Source organism: Staurois parvus, unplaced genomic scaffold, assembly GCF_062004578.1.
Source record: "Staurois parvus isolate SC_StPar_1 unplaced genomic scaffold, SC_StPar_1.0 ptg000594l, whole genome shotgun sequence".
Taxonomy (NCBI): domain Eukaryota; kingdom Metazoa; phylum Chordata; class Amphibia; order Anura; family Ranidae; genus Staurois; species Staurois parvus.
In genome coordinates this window covers 770,667-787,858 of record NW_028318390.1, presented here as the reverse complement: position 1 = coordinate 787,858, position 17,192 = coordinate 770,667, and the positions used below count along the sequence as shown (strand labels likewise).

The 17,192-nt window shown below is 43.4% G+C and overlaps 1 protein-coding gene across 1 annotated transcript in view; it reads right to left on the bottom strand.

Annotated features, from left to right (window-relative positions):
* MMP2 (matrix metallopeptidase 2) overlaps positions 1-17,192 on the bottom strand; it is a 354,681-nt gene that overhangs the window by 210,507 nt on the left and 126,982 nt on the right. Inside the window, exon 7 of the mRNA XM_089692555.1 lies at positions 13,303-13,476. Coding sequence (XP_089548681.1) covers positions 13,303-13,476 — 174 coding nt within the window. The remainder of the gene's footprint in view (positions 1-13,302; positions 13,477-17,192) is intronic.

Here is a 17,192-nt window from a genome sequence, read left to right as displayed (position 1 = left end):
GCTGTAGCCCTGAGACGGAGGCAGCTCGACTATAAAGTCGATCGCAATCATTTGCCACGGTCGATCGGGTATAGGCAGTGTGTGTAGCAAACCCCAGGCCTTGCTCCTGGAGGGCTTGTTCCTCTGGCAAATGGTGCAAGACTTAACGTAGAGCTCACAATCCTTGATCATACTTGGCCACCAGAACATGAGCGGAAGTAATTCGAGAGTCTTCGCCAACCCGAAATGACCTGCCATCGGGTGATCATGGCAGTGTCCCAGGACCAATGTTCGTACATCTTCTGGTATCATGATTTGTCCTTCCTTCCATAAGAGCCCTCCCTTGCTCCGGAGGGATACCCCAGGTAGGGTTGGCATTCCCACGGATGCATCCTGCAGCCTGGAACGTAGCTCCGTCTGGAGGGCAAGGAAGTTTCCCGAGGACAAGATAGTATCCGGCTTCGGAACTTCCTCAGGGTCCTCAAACATGCGCAAAAGGGCATCGGGCTTCGTGTTCTTGGAGCCTGGTCTGTACGTGATGTGGAAGGAGAACCGGGAGAAGAAGAGTGCCCATCTCGCTTGGCGTGGTTGTAAGCGTTTTGCCGTTCTCAAATACTCTAGATTTTTGTGATCTGTGAAAATCAGAATAGGATGCGTGGCTCCTTCTAGCAGGTATCTCCACTCCTCTAATGCGGTCTTTATGGCCAAAAGTTCTCGATCTCCAATATCGTAGTTCCTTTCCGCCGGTTAAAGTTTCCTCGAGAAGAACGCCACTGGGTGCAGGAGTTCCTTGATGCCCTTTCTTTGGGACAGGACAGCCCCTACTGCATTTTTCTGAGGCATCAGCTTCCAGAACATAAGGTAGGGAGGAATCAGGATGACTGAGAATGGGAGCGGTGGTGAATAATTTCTTCAGTGTCTCAAATGCTGCTTGGGCTTCAGGCGTCCATTTGAAATGGACCCCTTGTTTGGTCAACTGGGTAATGGGGGAAACCAGACCAGAGAAGTTCCTGATAAACTTCCTATAAAAATTAGCAAACCCAATAAAGCGTTGTACGCCCTTCTTATCCGTGGGCACTGGCCAGTCCAAGATCGCAGAGACCTTCTGAGGATCCATCGCAACCCCCGTAGTGGAGATGATCAGCCCCAGGAACGCAATACTGTGCTGCTCGAAGCTGCACTTGTCAGCTTTGGCATACAGACCGTGTTGGCGTAATCATTCCAATACACTTGTCACATGACCCCTATGAGCTTCAAGTGAAGAAGAGAAGATTAATATGTCATCCAAATAGACAACCACGAAAACATCAAGATAATCTTGGAATACATCATTGATGAAATGTTGGAACATGGCCGGGGCATTGCAGAGTCCGAATGGCATGACCAAATACTCAAAATGGCCAAATCAAGTGCGAAACGCCATTTTCCACTCATCCCCCTCCCTTATACGGACCAGATTATATGCACCCCTCAAATCTAGTTTTGTAAAGATCGCTGCTGATTTCAGTCTCTGGAAGAGTTCTGGGACCAGGTGCAGTGGGTAGCGATTTTTTTATCGTGACCTTGTTTAGCTCGTGATAATCTATGCAGGGTCTTAGGGACTTATCCTTTTTCTCTACAAAAAAAAATTCTGTCCCCAGCTGGTGATGTGGAGGGGCGAATGAACCCTTTTTGGAGGTTCTCATCGATGTACTCCTTGAGGACCCCTAATTCTAGCTCGGACAGGGGAAAAATCCGACCAAACGGAATCTCTGAACCAGGTAGAAGGTCAATGGGGCAGTCATATGTTCGGTGTGGAGGATGGACGTCTGCCCCCCGTTTGCTGAAGACGTCCAAGAAACTGTGGTAGGCTGGAGGGATGACCTGCCTTAGATTGGAGTCTCCATCCGTGCATAGGAGAAATTGGGGAACTGTGGAGCCTGAGGTGTGGCAGTGTTCCCGACAATACGGGGATAGGAACTGAATGGACCCGGTTTCCCAATCAATCTGGGGATTATGGGCCCGCAACCAAGGAAGCCCCAGAATGACTGGGAAAAGAGGGGAGGCTATAGCATCCAGTCGGAGGAACTCCCGATGATGACCAGCTACCGTAGTAAAAATAGGAGGCGTCTCCTGATCCACCAACCCCGACCTAATTCGTGACCCGTCAGCCAAAAATATGTTAAGGCCCTGTTCCCTAGTCTGGAGGGGAATTTTCTCCTGATGGGCAAAGTTAAAATCCACGAAGCAACTGCATGCTCCGGAGTCAATTATAGCCGTCACCTCCACGGTTCTTCCTGGGAGCTGGAAGGAAATAGGTATGGCTAAGTAACTGGACTACTTAATACTTTCAGCAGATATAGAAGAAGAAATAGAGGCAGACTTACTAGTTTTCAGCAGACAGGAACGCACCATATGACCGACCTCTCCACAGTACAGGCAGAGGTTCTTGGGCCGTCTCCTCTATCGTTCCTCGGTCGATAGTGAGCCAGTCCCAGCTGCATGGGTTCGAGGGTATCTTCAGGTTCTGGGGTCCGGTTCCCCTCCAGTGTATGTTGTACTGCGCCCCGGGGGGGGTACCCATGTTGTTCTCTGACCCTGGCTGGTCCTCTCAAATCTGCGTTCCCGCAGCCTGCAGTCTATCTGAATGGCCAAGGCGATAAGATCCTCCACGGACTCGGGTAGACCTACCCAGGCTAGCTCGTCTTTAAGAGCCTCAGTGTCAGGGATGTGGGTGTGACCAGAAGTGTGTGGACTGACACAGGGAAACGTAGGCTTCAGATATAGTAAATAATATAATTTATTGAGACTAACAATACAAATATAAACGCAGTGCACCAAACCCCAAGCTAACACAAATACATACAACAAGGTGAAACAAACCCAAACCTAAACTGATATAGATACACAGGTACATACACATATAGAGCACAATGTAGTCAGGCAGGCCGGGTCGATAACTATCGGGCAGGTAGGTACAGGAGGAGCAGGCGGAGAGAATGGTCAGGGTCACAAGCCAGGGATCAAACAGGAGAAGTCAGTAGAGGTCAGGATCAGGCAGGGTCGGCAACAAGTCAGGCAGAAACAGGAACAGGAATGCAGGTTACAAGATACAGTGGCCCATGGAAAAGCACACACCAAGGCCCTGACTGTGAGTCTGGCCATTCCTTAAATACAACCCCTGCAATCAGCTTCAGGTGTTTTGGCTGACTGCAGGGGTGAGTCTCTGATTGCTGAGAGCACCCGCTGGCCAGCCCTGGTACTGCAGCCCACAAGGCAGGTGAGTCCCACCGTTATTGGCAAGTCCATTCCTGACACTCAGAGAGACCTACGCAGAACTGGTGGCGTAGGGCGGTGGCGTTCCACCGGGTATCTCCCATCCACCATCTAAATTCCGACGCATATTCCTCTGCTGCCTGGCGGCCCTGTCTGAGGGAGTATAGGGCCATTTCTGTGGAGGCTGCCCGCTGCGGGTCATCATATAATATGGCCATAGCATCAAAAAAATCTGTTACCGTCTCTAGGTGGGAATCGTGGTTCTCCATCAGTCGGTGAGCCCAATCCCGGGGTTCATCCTGGAGCAGGGATACAATGAATCTCACCTTGACTGACTCCGTGGAAAATGTGCGTGGCTGCAGATTGAAATAAAGTAGGCATGCGTTCTGGAAGGCCCTGAAGCGTGCTTGGTCCCCGCGGAAGCGTTCTGGCAGTGGAACGCGGGGTTCTGGAGTAGGCAGTGCAGCTACAGCTCCCATAGATGGTCCTGGAGATTCCCCGGATGGGGCAGGGGAAGCCGGACTCTGGGAAGTGGTGACAGGTGCAGTCAACGTCTGGATGCGGTTCTCCAGATGGGTGTATCCATCTTGCAGCGTCTTGACAGCTTGGGTCAGGGCCGCCAGGTGCTGGCATATGTCCTCTAGTGGGGATGGTCCTCTTCCAGACTCTGTCATGGCCATTTGGTACTGTAATGAACCGCCCGGCAGTACCTCTAGTAACCCACCGGATAGGATTCCCCAGAGCGCGGAGTCTAAGTCTCGGTCTGCTTGTTCACCAGGGCCCTGATGGTGGGGATGGACTTGGAGCAGACCGAAACCAGGTCGCGGCCCCTGTGTACACCTACCCGTAGTAGAGGGATCCGCCAGAGGTATCTGCAGGGTGAGAGCCTGATGTGAAGAGGCGGATGTGCCAGAGCAAGGTGGATGGATGGATTAGCAGAAGCGTGGTCAGACAGTCTGAGTCGGTAGCCGTGGGAGCAGCGCGGTACAAGGCAGCGGGCAGAGAATGGTCGGGTCACATGCCAGGTCAGTAACAGGAGATCAGATCCAACAGGGGGAATCCAGGAGAGAGGTCAGGCAAGCCAAGGGTCAGAGCAGGAGAATACAGCACAATCAGGGACAATCCGGGTCAGCAACAATCAGAATAACGAGGAATACAGGATCAGGAACACAGAGAGACCAAACGGCAATTCATGTCAGCACAGAGCGGATTTAAATACCGTGCCCTGTGCTGTCATTGGTGCCAGGCATGCACCCGCAACTCCGAGTGCGCATGCACAAGTTCCGTCTCCGGCCAGAACCTAGTGCCCGTATACCAGCGCGAACCGGCACACTGCGCCTGTGCCGAGCCACACGTCGCGGCAGGTCCTGACAGGCGGTATGAGGAGCACAGCTCCGGATCCTTTCCCGGTTTAGGAAGTACAATAATTGCTGCCTGAGTCATGGAAGCTGGGAGACGACCAGAATGGTCAGTATATAGCTCATGTAACTTGGCTGCCAAAATTTAAATATGGGATTTGTAAAATTCAGATGGAAGACCATCTGGCCCAAGGGTTTTCCTAGATTGTAGGGAGCATATAGCTTGCTGAACCTCCTTCACCATTACAGGAGCATCCACTTCATCCTGCAGAGCTGGTGTCAGAGTAGGGAAGTCAATATCTGCCAAATAGGCGTGGAGCTCATCCTCCGTATAGGTGGCTCTAGAGGAGTACAACCAACTGTAAAATTGTGCAAAACACCTGTTGATAGCAGCTGGATCTTTAACAGTGTCTCCCATATCATTTTTAATTGCAGCTATAGATGTTACAGGAGGTTACTCCTTAGACATCCAAGCTAAGAGGTGTCCTGTTTTGTCCCCCTGGTCAAATATTCACTGCATTTGGTGAAGCTGTTGCCTCTGTGAACACTCCACACGAAGGAGTCCAATCACTCTATGCACAACTTACATGTCAAATAGGGTAACAGGGTTGCGGGTGGCTAAAAATGCCTGTTCTAGATCACTATCCCTGATCTCAAGAGCTTCCAGAATATGAGCGGATTCCTGTTGAGCAATAGAAATAATGGTCTGGTATTGCCCCTTTTTTAATTAGATTTTATTAGATATGCAAGGCAATGCATTTAGAGTTTTACTCCAGAGGCAGGTAAACTTCATACAACCACTGTCTCCATATTACTATTTCTTAAATAGTCACTGGATGTGTCACTGGATGTGTTAAAGAGCCTGGTGCAATACTGGTACTCATCATTTCAAGTAGAAGACAAGTGTTGTAAATCCTAGGACTGACTGCTCAAATGACAGTGACTGTCAGAATCTCTCAAATGAATAGGACACTCGCCCCTACAAATAGGGATACTTTGCCAATCATCAGATGAACAAACGTAAGTTGAATGCAAATTATGTCGTACAAAATGGAATTCACTATAGTTACATATAATGTATAAACTTTAGCACAACCTGAAGTATGCAGGATTACCTCAGAGGGTTTATTAGATGTAGTTCATGTATAGCAAAGACTAAAATGGGATCCCCAGCACATATAAATACAGATAGATATAGAGAAAATATGCCGACTCACCTCTTTTTTTAGGTACAAAGGTGGTGTTCTCAGGACAAAGCCATACAGTAGAAAAATTGACCAGTAGGTAACAAACCCACTAGGAAAGAAGTTCTCAGGAGAACATACTGTGGCTTAAAACATAATGTTTATTAACACTTTCATAGCAAAGTACAAAAAGCAACAATGCCCTCCACCCTACACTGTGAAATCATGACAACATTTCCATACAATAAAACACCCGCCCCGGGATCTTGGTCCACACCACACACACCCACACAAGCACCGCGCACTTGATCGGCCAATGAGATAAGACACCATGAAACCCCTGGGGTCATGTGGTGTCAGATGAAGAACAAAGGGACAGCCGGAATATATTGGGAATCAAAGAGACAGTGCACAGATTAATGGCATGATCAAACTGATGAATACTGGAGCAAACTCAATAAGTCCTCAAAAGGAGATATTTGAGTGGAATCAATCCAGGTATATCAGAGCAGGCAGTCCTCAAACTTCCCATGTGTAGACAATGCTTCAGAGAGTGATGACATAATAAGTGGCTCTCATATAATGAGTGGAATTTGAGAGTATATGTGACACAACCAGATCAATGCACTGGTATAACAATCTGAAACAGAGAAAGACCCTTGCAATGTATGGCTAAGACAGGCCTGTCTGCCTATAAAATCTACTAAAATGCCCCAGATCAGGAAAAATCAATGGCTGGGGGTATTCCTGGATTTGGTTCATCATGATTTGGCACAACTAGATTGGCGACCAAGAGGTGCGGATAACCTCACACGGGATGAGAGACAGGCATTTAAGGAACTTAAGGAATCTCCCAATCTGGTGATTTAGCCTAGTGGCAAAGGTGGCAATGCAGTGCTCATGTCTGAGGACGATTATGAACGGGAGGTTAAGTGGCAGCTTCAGGATACATCTACATACACCAAATTAGAGAGAAACCCCTTTCCTGGGGTGGTCTCTCTTCTTAATCATAAATTATCTCTAGCATGTGAGGTTGGCCTTATCTCTAAGAAGGAACATGGTTATCAACGGGTAGAGGACTACAATATTCCCACCATCTATATTATCCTGAAGGTACATAAGACGTTAGCCAATCCACCAGGGAGGCCCATTATCTCAGCCATTAGAGGACCCCTGTCGCACATTTGCAAATACATTGAGGCCCCTATTCAGGATATGGTTTTGGCACTTCCCTCATATATTCAAGACACACGCGATGTATTGTCCAAGATTGCCCAGATTAAGGTACAGCCGGGTACCTTTTTGGTGGGCATCGATGTAGAGTCCCTCTATACCTCCATCCCCCATAACTGGGGGATTGGGGCTGTAGCATACTTTCTAGATAAAAGCTACCCAATGATGGGTGCCCAGAATGAATTCCTTATTGAACTGTTAGAGTTCTTTTTAAATAAAATTTTTTTTTTCAATTTCTAGGCACATCTTACTATCAAATTTGTGGGATGTTGATGGGAGCATGTTTACATCTGGGTTGGTGGGAGGAACACATTGTGTACCCATCCCCATTGTATCTCAGTCATGCCTTTCTCTGGTTAAGGTACCTCGATGATGTCCTCATGCTATGGGAAGGCACTGAGTTGGCATTCCAGGCGTTTTTGTCTGAACTCAACAATAACAATCGTAATATCAAACTCACCTATACCTTTGATTATAGGCAAATTTTGTTCCTTGACCTCTCAGTATCGATTGAGGGTGATGCCCTCCACACTAAAACATTCAGGAAATCCACAGCTTCAAATTCCTTGCTCCTCGCCTCCAGCCATTATCCGCATCCCCTGATTCGGAGCATCCCCACTGGACAGTTTATGCATATTCCCAGAAACTGTACCAGTGGTGATGACTATAGACAGGAGGTTCATGACCTTTATCATATATTTCAGGAAAGAGAGTACCCTCATAGTACTCTCAGATGCTCTAAAGCAAAAGCTTCCAAAAGGCAAGCAAGATAATCTATTACATACATTTACTGACAACTTGATTCCCAGTGAACAATTTCCTGTGCGCATCATTGCCCATTTTGGGAATCAGTGGGAGGCAGTGCGGACAATTTTAACCAAACACTGGCACATTCTCACTTAGTCCCCTGAATTATCCCAGATTGTGGTCTTATGGTCGCCAAACGAGCAATGAACTTGAGGGACAGTTTAGTTAAATCTGAATTTACACCCACACCAACTAAAAACTGGCTCACTGATATAGCTCCGCTCACAAGGATGTATCCATGTGGACGATGTAGGTATGTTGACCAGACAGATAGATTCACTGATATCTATAATCAGAAAGTTTTTCACATTAAGCAATTTATGAACTGCGCTACCACTCGAGTGATATACATGCTCCAGTGTCCCTGTAATAAGATATATATTGGGAAAATGTCAATTACGTGTACGTATAGGTGAACATATATAGGTGAAGCAGTATATGTGATAAACATGATTGAACTCTGGTTGCTGAGCATTTTGCTAAGTTCCATAATTCGTCCCCCCGCTGGCCTACGTGTGAAGGCCATTTACACATTAAATTTGTCTAATCGTAGGAGTGACTGACACAATTCTCCTGCGTAAGGAGAAGGAATACATTTTTAAAATTGGAGCGTTAGCACCCAGGGGTTTGAACACTGAAATTGGCCTACAGGTCTTTCTTGATCCATAATGACCAAACATTACTACTCTCTTCCTATTGGAGCTACTGTCACCTGTTATCACCTGTCACATTGGTCTGCTGATTAGCTCTCCTCTGATGGGTCACTTAGAAGAGTGGCTCACTGTCGCAGATACTTTGTATCATTTGGGATCTTAGTTGCCCATTGATTGCAGTATGATTATTTGGTTGCGTATACCTGATTCCCCTGTGTGCATTTTTATTACATGATAATTGTAGCATTATTATATTGCTGGTATGACTTTGCTTTTGCAGTGGCCATTCTCCCTATGGAAACCGGAAGTGACGTCCAAGTCATCTATAAAAGTCTTCAATAACATGGCCGCCGTATCCTGAAGAAGCTCATGTGACTCAGTGAGTGAAACGCATTGATGTCACAGCGTTATGACGCCCACGTCCCCAGCATCCCAGTCCCTCCATATGGTTTCACCATCTGACCGCCACGTACCGCACACTGGACCACCAGGCAGACGACCACACCGCATGCCTCCGCACATCATACTTAGCAGCAGGAAGGGAAAACGACTGACAACAGTGCATGGTTGGGTGAGCGGACTCTGTTCTTGTACCTAGGCATCAATACACTGGGGAACTCCCATCAACGGCAAAGGGCTCGGCTGAGCCATAGTAACTTGATGTCCTTGCTCTTAACACTGGCCGACGGTGGTTCATCACTACTTTATTCTCTAGCTCACCCACCACTGTCGGTATTCACTTCAATACCTACTCTACCAGCCTTGCATCTATACTGGCACCACAGCCATCATCTACTCTTTGAAGATATTATAGTGGACTCTCCTTCACGGGAAATATATGGGTCTGCCATGTAATTTCATGATCTCATACAGGATCAAAGGATTGACCTGCATGGTTTAATGCATTACTATTGACTGCCTCTCCTTGTTATACCAATGCATTGATCTGGTTGTGTCACATATACTCTCCAATTGGGGGCTATTCCACTCCTTATATGAGAACTACGTATTATGTGATTACTCTCTGAAGCATTGTCTATACATGGGAAGTTTGAGGACTGCAAAAAGAGGGGGGTTATGAAAAGAGATTCACAAAAAAGGGGCTACATTATGAACAGAATGTGATACTCAGAAAAATTTCCAAAAATTATGCTTTATTACACATACAAATTTGACATATTTGACAATACTGTCTCATACTGAGGTGATGGTAAACCAGGGCGATTGCCCATATGTCAAATTTGTATGTGTAATAAAGCATAATTTTTGGAAATTTTTCTGAGTATCACATTCTGTTCATAATGTAGCCCCTTTTTTGTGAATCTCTTTTCATAACCCCCCTCTTTTTGCATGCCTTGTTTTGGCTACTGAATGGAGACCATTTACTGGGTGATACGGTAATTTATCCTACAACCTCTTAATAACTACCTTTAACAGAAGTTTGAGGACTGCCTGCTATGATATACTTGGATCGATTCCACTCATATATCTCCTTTTGAGGACTGATTGAGTTTGCTCCACTATTCATCAGTTTGATCCTGCCATTAATCTGTACACTGTCTCTTTGATTCCCATTTTATTCCGGTTGTCCCTTTGTTCTTCATCTGACACCACATGACCCCAAGGGTTTCATGGTGTCTTATCTCATTAACCGATCAAGTGTGTGGTGCTTGTGTGAGTGTGTGTGGTGTGGACCAGGATCCCGGGGCGGGTGTTTTATTGCATGGCAATGTTGTCATGATTTTACAGTGTAGGGTGGAGGGCATTGTTGCTTTTTGTACTTTGCTATGAAAGTGTTAATAAACATTATATTTTAAGCCACAGTATGTTCTCCTGCGGACTTCTTTCCTAGTGGGTTCTTTACCTACTGGTCAATTTTTTTATTAGATGTAGTTCATGCATGACCCGCAGAAACACCGTGGTATAAAGAAAAGTAAAGACATCATTAATCCTAACAACCAGCCAACTAATATACAATCAGATTTTATTACCTGTGTGACCAAATGTGTTATACTTTATATCTGTTTATATTGTACCATTACCCCCTTAGGGATTGCTGTTGAATTTGGGTCCCCCTTTAGTTCTGCACAGCCAGTCAGTTAGCATTTTCCACACAGCTTTCATACACAGACATAAATCAGGCCTTGAGCATTTATTTTATTAAAGGGGTTAAACTTGGATAGGGTAAAGGGGTGTATAGGATGCCCAAGGAAACTGAAGTCTGAGGACAACTTCCTGAACTATTCTCAGCTTCTTCTATCTGACACACAGGGGTTTATTTACTAAAGCTGGAGAGTCCAAAATCAGACTCCCTTCTGCATAGAAACCAATTAGCTTCTAACCTCAGCTTGTTCAATGAAGCTTTGGCAATGAAACCTGGAAACCGATTGGTTTCTATGCAGAAGGGAGTCTGATTTTGGACTCTCCAGCTTTAGTAAATAAACCCCACAGTCTCTGTTGGAGTGCTAGCCAGCAGCTCCAATTATACAACCCCAGACTCTAGATGAACTCCTCTTCCAGCAATCTGAAGGTTTTCTTCCTGATCAGGGGATCTGGCTCCCTTTCCCTTAAACAAGGTGCACAGTCACTAGCAAAGGAATAATCTGGTTTCCCACCAGAGTGCTCCTTTCCCCATCTGCCCAGGGGGTGTAGGTGTACTCACTCAGATCCTCTCCTGTACAGCTTGTGGAATGGATGCTGCTGTCAGGCCTATCAGCTGGGCTGCTCCTTCCTTGCTGCACAGGTGGTCCTCTCTCAGGGGACCAGTGAGTCCTGAGGTTTCCTCCTTTCCAGCTCCAGGCTCGCAGGAAGGCCTATCCCAGCAGGCCTCCTGGCATCCTCCCTCCTCCAGCCTCACATCTTCTTGCTTCTCACTCCTCTCCCACCACCACACTCCAACTCCTACCACTGAACAGACTCTTAACACCTTTTAAGGGAGTTCAGCCACTTGCCAAGCCTCCTGTTGGGAATTGGCTGAGGTCCCTCAAAGGTGCAGCCTACCACTCCTCAGATCCACCGACTTCCTCTAATCCACCTAATTTCACTGCTAACTTGGCACATGTCTGCCGAGCTATAATTATTGACCATCAACCTTCTTACATGCATATGAAAAACTGTACATTCAAATGTATGATTGTTTGAGAATGCTTTTTGCTTATAATTATATAAAAAAAATTCTGTATTTCTTTTTTAACATCTGGAAGTGCATTGTCATTTTGCTCATAGTTTACATCTCCCCTTTTTGTTTAACCAGTTGCAGACTTCATGTATACAAGGTATGCCCTAAACAACTTGGAGTACATTGGACATACCTCATCAAATTTTAATAAGAAATTTGTGCAAAATTAACATAAGGCTAAATAGACTGTCCCGTATATACTTTCAGCAGATGAAATGTCTTTTTAAGTCACCCTTAAGTTTTCCTTCTACAGCCATGTGGTATTGAATGGTCACAAAGGCAGGTGGCTTTGTTAGCTACTGCATATCAGCTACAGTAATATAGCTTTTATCATTTATATTGCAATTCCTGAGAAATGTTTTTTTTTTTTTATTCTATCACTGCTTTATGTGAATGCACAAAATGCACAAAATATACTTTTACTGGTTATGCCAATTCAAGTACTGTTCATTATTACCAAACCAATATGTTGACACATCAGCCCAAAATTCCTGTAATACATCCTCTTTATGGATCACGCAAAAACTATTCTCTTTTTTAGCAGTTGTGGAGCATAGTGTCTAAATATCTTTTTTAGATGTTGTATGTGAGGTTAAGCCTCTGTTCACAGTACGAACTGCATATGAATCGCACAGGAACTGCAACGCATTTTTGTGCAATTCATATGTGATTCATTGCACCAAAGTCATGGATGCACCAATTTTGGAACAGTGTTGCAACCGGATCGCATGGTCATTTTGTACCATGTGATCTGGTGCAGGGAATCGTACTGCATTTGCGATTTGCATTTGAGGCGTTTTTAAGATTGCACTGACACCCACTGCAGATCGAAAGGGCAGTGCAATTTGAATGCAGTGCAGGAAACACGCACAGATTGTGGGTTTCCTGCACCACATTCTATTGTAAACCTAGTCTAACAGATTATGCAGCAGCGTTTTGATACAATTCTGTTGATTAGTGTGAGAAGGATGAGCTGTTTTGATCAAAGAATATGCAAACCCAACATTACTGACATATTCCTGCTGTACAATGTAATTGTATGAAAAAGTATCCCATTCTCTTTCTATTGCTTCCTTTGTGTGAAATCCCTGGTGTTCCTTCCAGTCCCTCTGTTTTTCTAATACAAACTGACCACCGTAGGCAGGAGACAACACCATGGTCAGTTCTCTAGTTCTGATGGGAACTCAGTGTGCTGTCCTCCAATGATCAGATTTGTCCTGATACCCCCCCTGCACAGCACAGCCATTCACTGGGAAGATAAGTGTCCTGCAGTTTCTCCTCCCCCAGCTCTTATGCAGCTGAGAACAGAGGATATGTGATCACTTATGAAAAAGGGAAAAAAAAGGCATTTATATTTTTTTTATATCTATACACAATAATTTGCATCTCATTTCTTTTTTAAACTGAATGGGTTGTTTTACAAAGTGAGGGTTTACTACACTGTAAAGGTTCTCATTTATCCGTATCATGGCATAGCTAGCAGTAGGTAGTCACATTAAACTGGACATGTTAAAGTTAAACAATCAAACAGTTGAATGTGACTAACTACTACTAGCTGTCCTTATAAACCTTATTGTGACATGTGTAGTCTGACATAGTCAGGTTGGAAAAAAACTGTAATTATTTACTTCTTTATTTCTATATGTTTTCATTACCTTGATCGGGGCAGAAACCCCACTTGCGGTCATTATCATAGTTGCTGGATGTTGCACACCATAGTTTGCCATCGCTTCTTCCAGTGCTGGTACACGAGTTATATTTATTACCAAGGAAAGTAAAAGGGAAGACACAAGGAGAGCCATCTGAATTTCCGCCCACAGTGGAGAGTGCTGAAATAAAGAGATGTATTTCTTTTAAAGCAATTACACGTAAAACTAATGTATAAAATAAAAATAATAATAATAATTTAAAATGTATCTCCATTATCAATTCCAAGTAAAATACCTGGACCTAAAATGCAGCAGCACATTTTCAGGATTATCCCTATGTTTAGCATTTTATTGCTGCTAATACAGTTTCCCTAGCATTAGGCCAACAGAATGTGGAGGAAGCATCACAAGTGAATTCAGAAATTTCACAGCTATGAAAATATGTTTAACCGGGGCACAGAATCAATGTGCAGTTGCCTACAAAAACATAAATAATATGCAAAAAAATAATAGCAATGCATTTGGGAGCCAAATTCCAATGCCAAATGGTGCAATAAAACTCCTCATTTAGCCATGAGCGGCATCGAGGTATTGTACACACCAAGCAACATTTTTATGAAAAGGTATGATGGCCAGTAATTGATAAGGATTTGGAGCACATGATCTCTGCTTATCACACCTTCCATCCTAAATTTATTTAGGACCAAGTTTCTAGGCATTTTGGCCAACTCTTATCAGATATCCAGACCTTTCCAAAAGTTTAATTTTAAAGGAAGCTTTTAGGCTAGCAGTTTGCATACTGAAAGGCTAATGCTAGACTAGCATCCAAAAACTAGGAAATAAACTAGCACTCTGAAAGAACCATTCCAACAAATTATCCCCTTCTTATGAAATGGAACCTTATACTATATAACAGAATAGAGGTACCCAAGTTGTTTTTTAGGATCCAGAGGAAGGCAAAATTGCTTCAAACGTCAAAAAAAGTTATGCAAAAGTTGGTTGGGTCAGAGAACCAAGCAGTAGACGCTGAACATCCTGCTAGAAGGAATAATAATCCTCCTGACAGATACAATATTAACTACATCAGAAGTGATCAATAAACTCACTTGGAGTTTACATTTTGTTTTGTGCATACATTATTTGTTTAAGTGAATATTAAATATTGCCTTGTAGCTAATTAATGCAGGTCACACTCAGGATACTGTTAAAAGCCCAATAAAAAACATTCAGTATTATTGAAACTATTTTGACAACCTTCATTTTCAGAATATTAGCTCCTCTTGTTATTGCATTTGCACAGTGGTATTTATTTATTAAAGCTGGAGAGTGCAAAATCAGGTGCAGTTCTGTATAGAAACAATCAGATTCTAAGTTTTATTGCCAAAGTTTAAAAGAACAAGCTGAAGTTAGAAGCTGAGTGGCTACCATACACAGAGGCACCAGATTCCGAGTGAGCCACTTTTAATAAATCTACCCCAGTGTGTCTAGTTAAGAAGGTGGAGTCCAACAGACACCAAAGTCTGTAGGTTTGTTGAGTAGTGTAGCTACATGTTAAACTGTGGGCACCACACATTGTTACATCTAAATAAATCACTTCAGTCAATTTGTACTAGCTCATGTTCAGCTGAAGTTAGACATGTGTGATTCGTCTCATTACGAATGGATATTTGGATGGAATTTGTGTGATTCGGAGATTGTATCCAAATCTCACAATAGTAACGAATTTCAATGAATCCGAGATACATTATAATGAAAACAACAAATTCATTCATATTCATTTGTTTCAGTCGAATTCCATGAATTTTAGGTCTTTAGTTAATGTTTTAAGCATCCAAAATAACACGACGACATAACGAATGATCCAAATTGATTTGGATCCATATGTTTTTATGTTAGTGAGTGTAGCGTGAATATTCTGATTAGTATTGGGGTTGAATTTGTATTGGGGTTGAACTTGGTTCCATAAGAATCTCTGAATCTTAACATAATGAGTGAATCCAAAATTAATTTTGTTCCATTTGTTACTTTCGGATGTATGTGACTCCAGTCAATGTCATTCCATTTCTCTTTGTGGGTTGGACTAGCAGGGGTGACTCAGACTGCATAAATATTTGCCCAAAATAACTACTTAACGAATCTAGCCAATCTTCTGAAATACCTTCTAAAAATACGAATTGATTCAGAACAACGAATATAATGAAATTATTTAAGTAACAAATGAAACTGAAAAGCAACAGACCAAATGTTTCCATTTTGCACATCTTTAGTTGAAGTCCTCCCTGGTTGGAGACTAAAGCAAGTGGCTCTATGGCTTAGTTACATGGATAAGACACTATTATAATACATTCAGATTCTTCCATTCAATATCCCATATTCATATTTTTTTTATGTTTCAATATTTTTATTAAGTTTTTCAGAGATAAATAGGGGAAAAAAAAGAAACAGGGACAAGAGATATGGTTCATTCATGCATACAATATTGAAATAGACAAATTATAGTTGATTACTTTTGTTGTAGTTCCGCCCGTTGGACGGATGAGGTGTTGGTCTTGTTTAGCAATATCATCAGAGGTATTCGTGTGCAATTGATGAACCTTGGTGATGAGTTTGGGGTGTTAAGGGGTTTTTGGTGGAGAGGTAGGGGAGGATAGGATTGAAGGGAGGAGGGATGTAACTGGGTATTTGAGGAGATACCAGTCTTGGTATGGGGTGTGATTTCATCTCATGAAATGTCATCAGGGTTGTACTGAGCATTTTGGGTGATTTAGCCATCGGGTCTATTGGATATTAAATTTGTGATAGGAAGAAGTGTTAATTGCAGATAATTTTCCCATTTGACATTGAGTGTTAAGGTCTGTAATTAGTGAAGTGATTCAGGGGGTATTGTTTGTGTTCCATAATCTAGTGATATTAATTTTGGCAGCAAAGAGTGTGTGGGTAATAATTGCTCGGGAGTGGGAGGGAGTTTCTCGATTCTGATGTGTAGGAGTGCTAATGAGGGGTTTGAGGCTATCGAAATTTTGTTTATTTCGGATATTAATTGAAAAGTAGTATTCCAAAAGGATCGAAGTGAGTTGCATGACCACAGAATATGTAGTGTTGAGCCTGGCTCACCACATTGTCTCCAGCATGTAGGAGATAGCTTCGGGTAGTAGATGGAGAGTTTGACCGGGGTCAGGTACCATTCGTGGAGTATTTTTAGATATGACTCCCAGTGGGAGCTACATCGGGTAGCTTTATAGGTAACGTTGAAGGTATTTTCCCAACATTTTAAAGTTATTTAGTCTGATAGGATTTTTTCCCAATTGGTTAGGGAAGTTATTTGTAGAGTGAATTGTAAGTTAATGAGGTATGTGTAGAAGGTGGATATACCCTTACCTGGGTATTGAGGTTTGGTGAGGAAGAGGTAGGCTATAATTGGTATCATAGTATTGTGTGGTAGGTAGTTGTTTGTAGACAATGAGCAATTCTTAGGTATGTGAAATTTTCAGTAGTAGGGATATTGTATTTGGATTGGAGAGTTTGGAAGGGGCATAAAGATTGATTGGTATAGAAGTCAGTTAAGTTGGTTATTCCTTGTTTAGTCTATTGGGATAGGTCTAATGAGGGAATGAGAAGGTGTAGTATATTGGTTGGGGTAGGTATATGTTTAACATCTTTGAATTTAGTTTATCTCGTCAAGCTTGTAGGGAGGCTAGAATACATGGATGTTTTAGTTGGGGTTCTATTCGTTTGGATGGTGGGGTCAAAAGTATATGTTGGGGTTTAAGTGGTTGAAAAAGGAGGGTATCCATTATGGACCAAATTTTTTCCTTCGATGGGTTCCACCAGAAATATAGTTGGTCTAAGAGAGTAGCTGTGTAGTAAGACTTGAGGTGTTGGGGTCCTGCACCTCC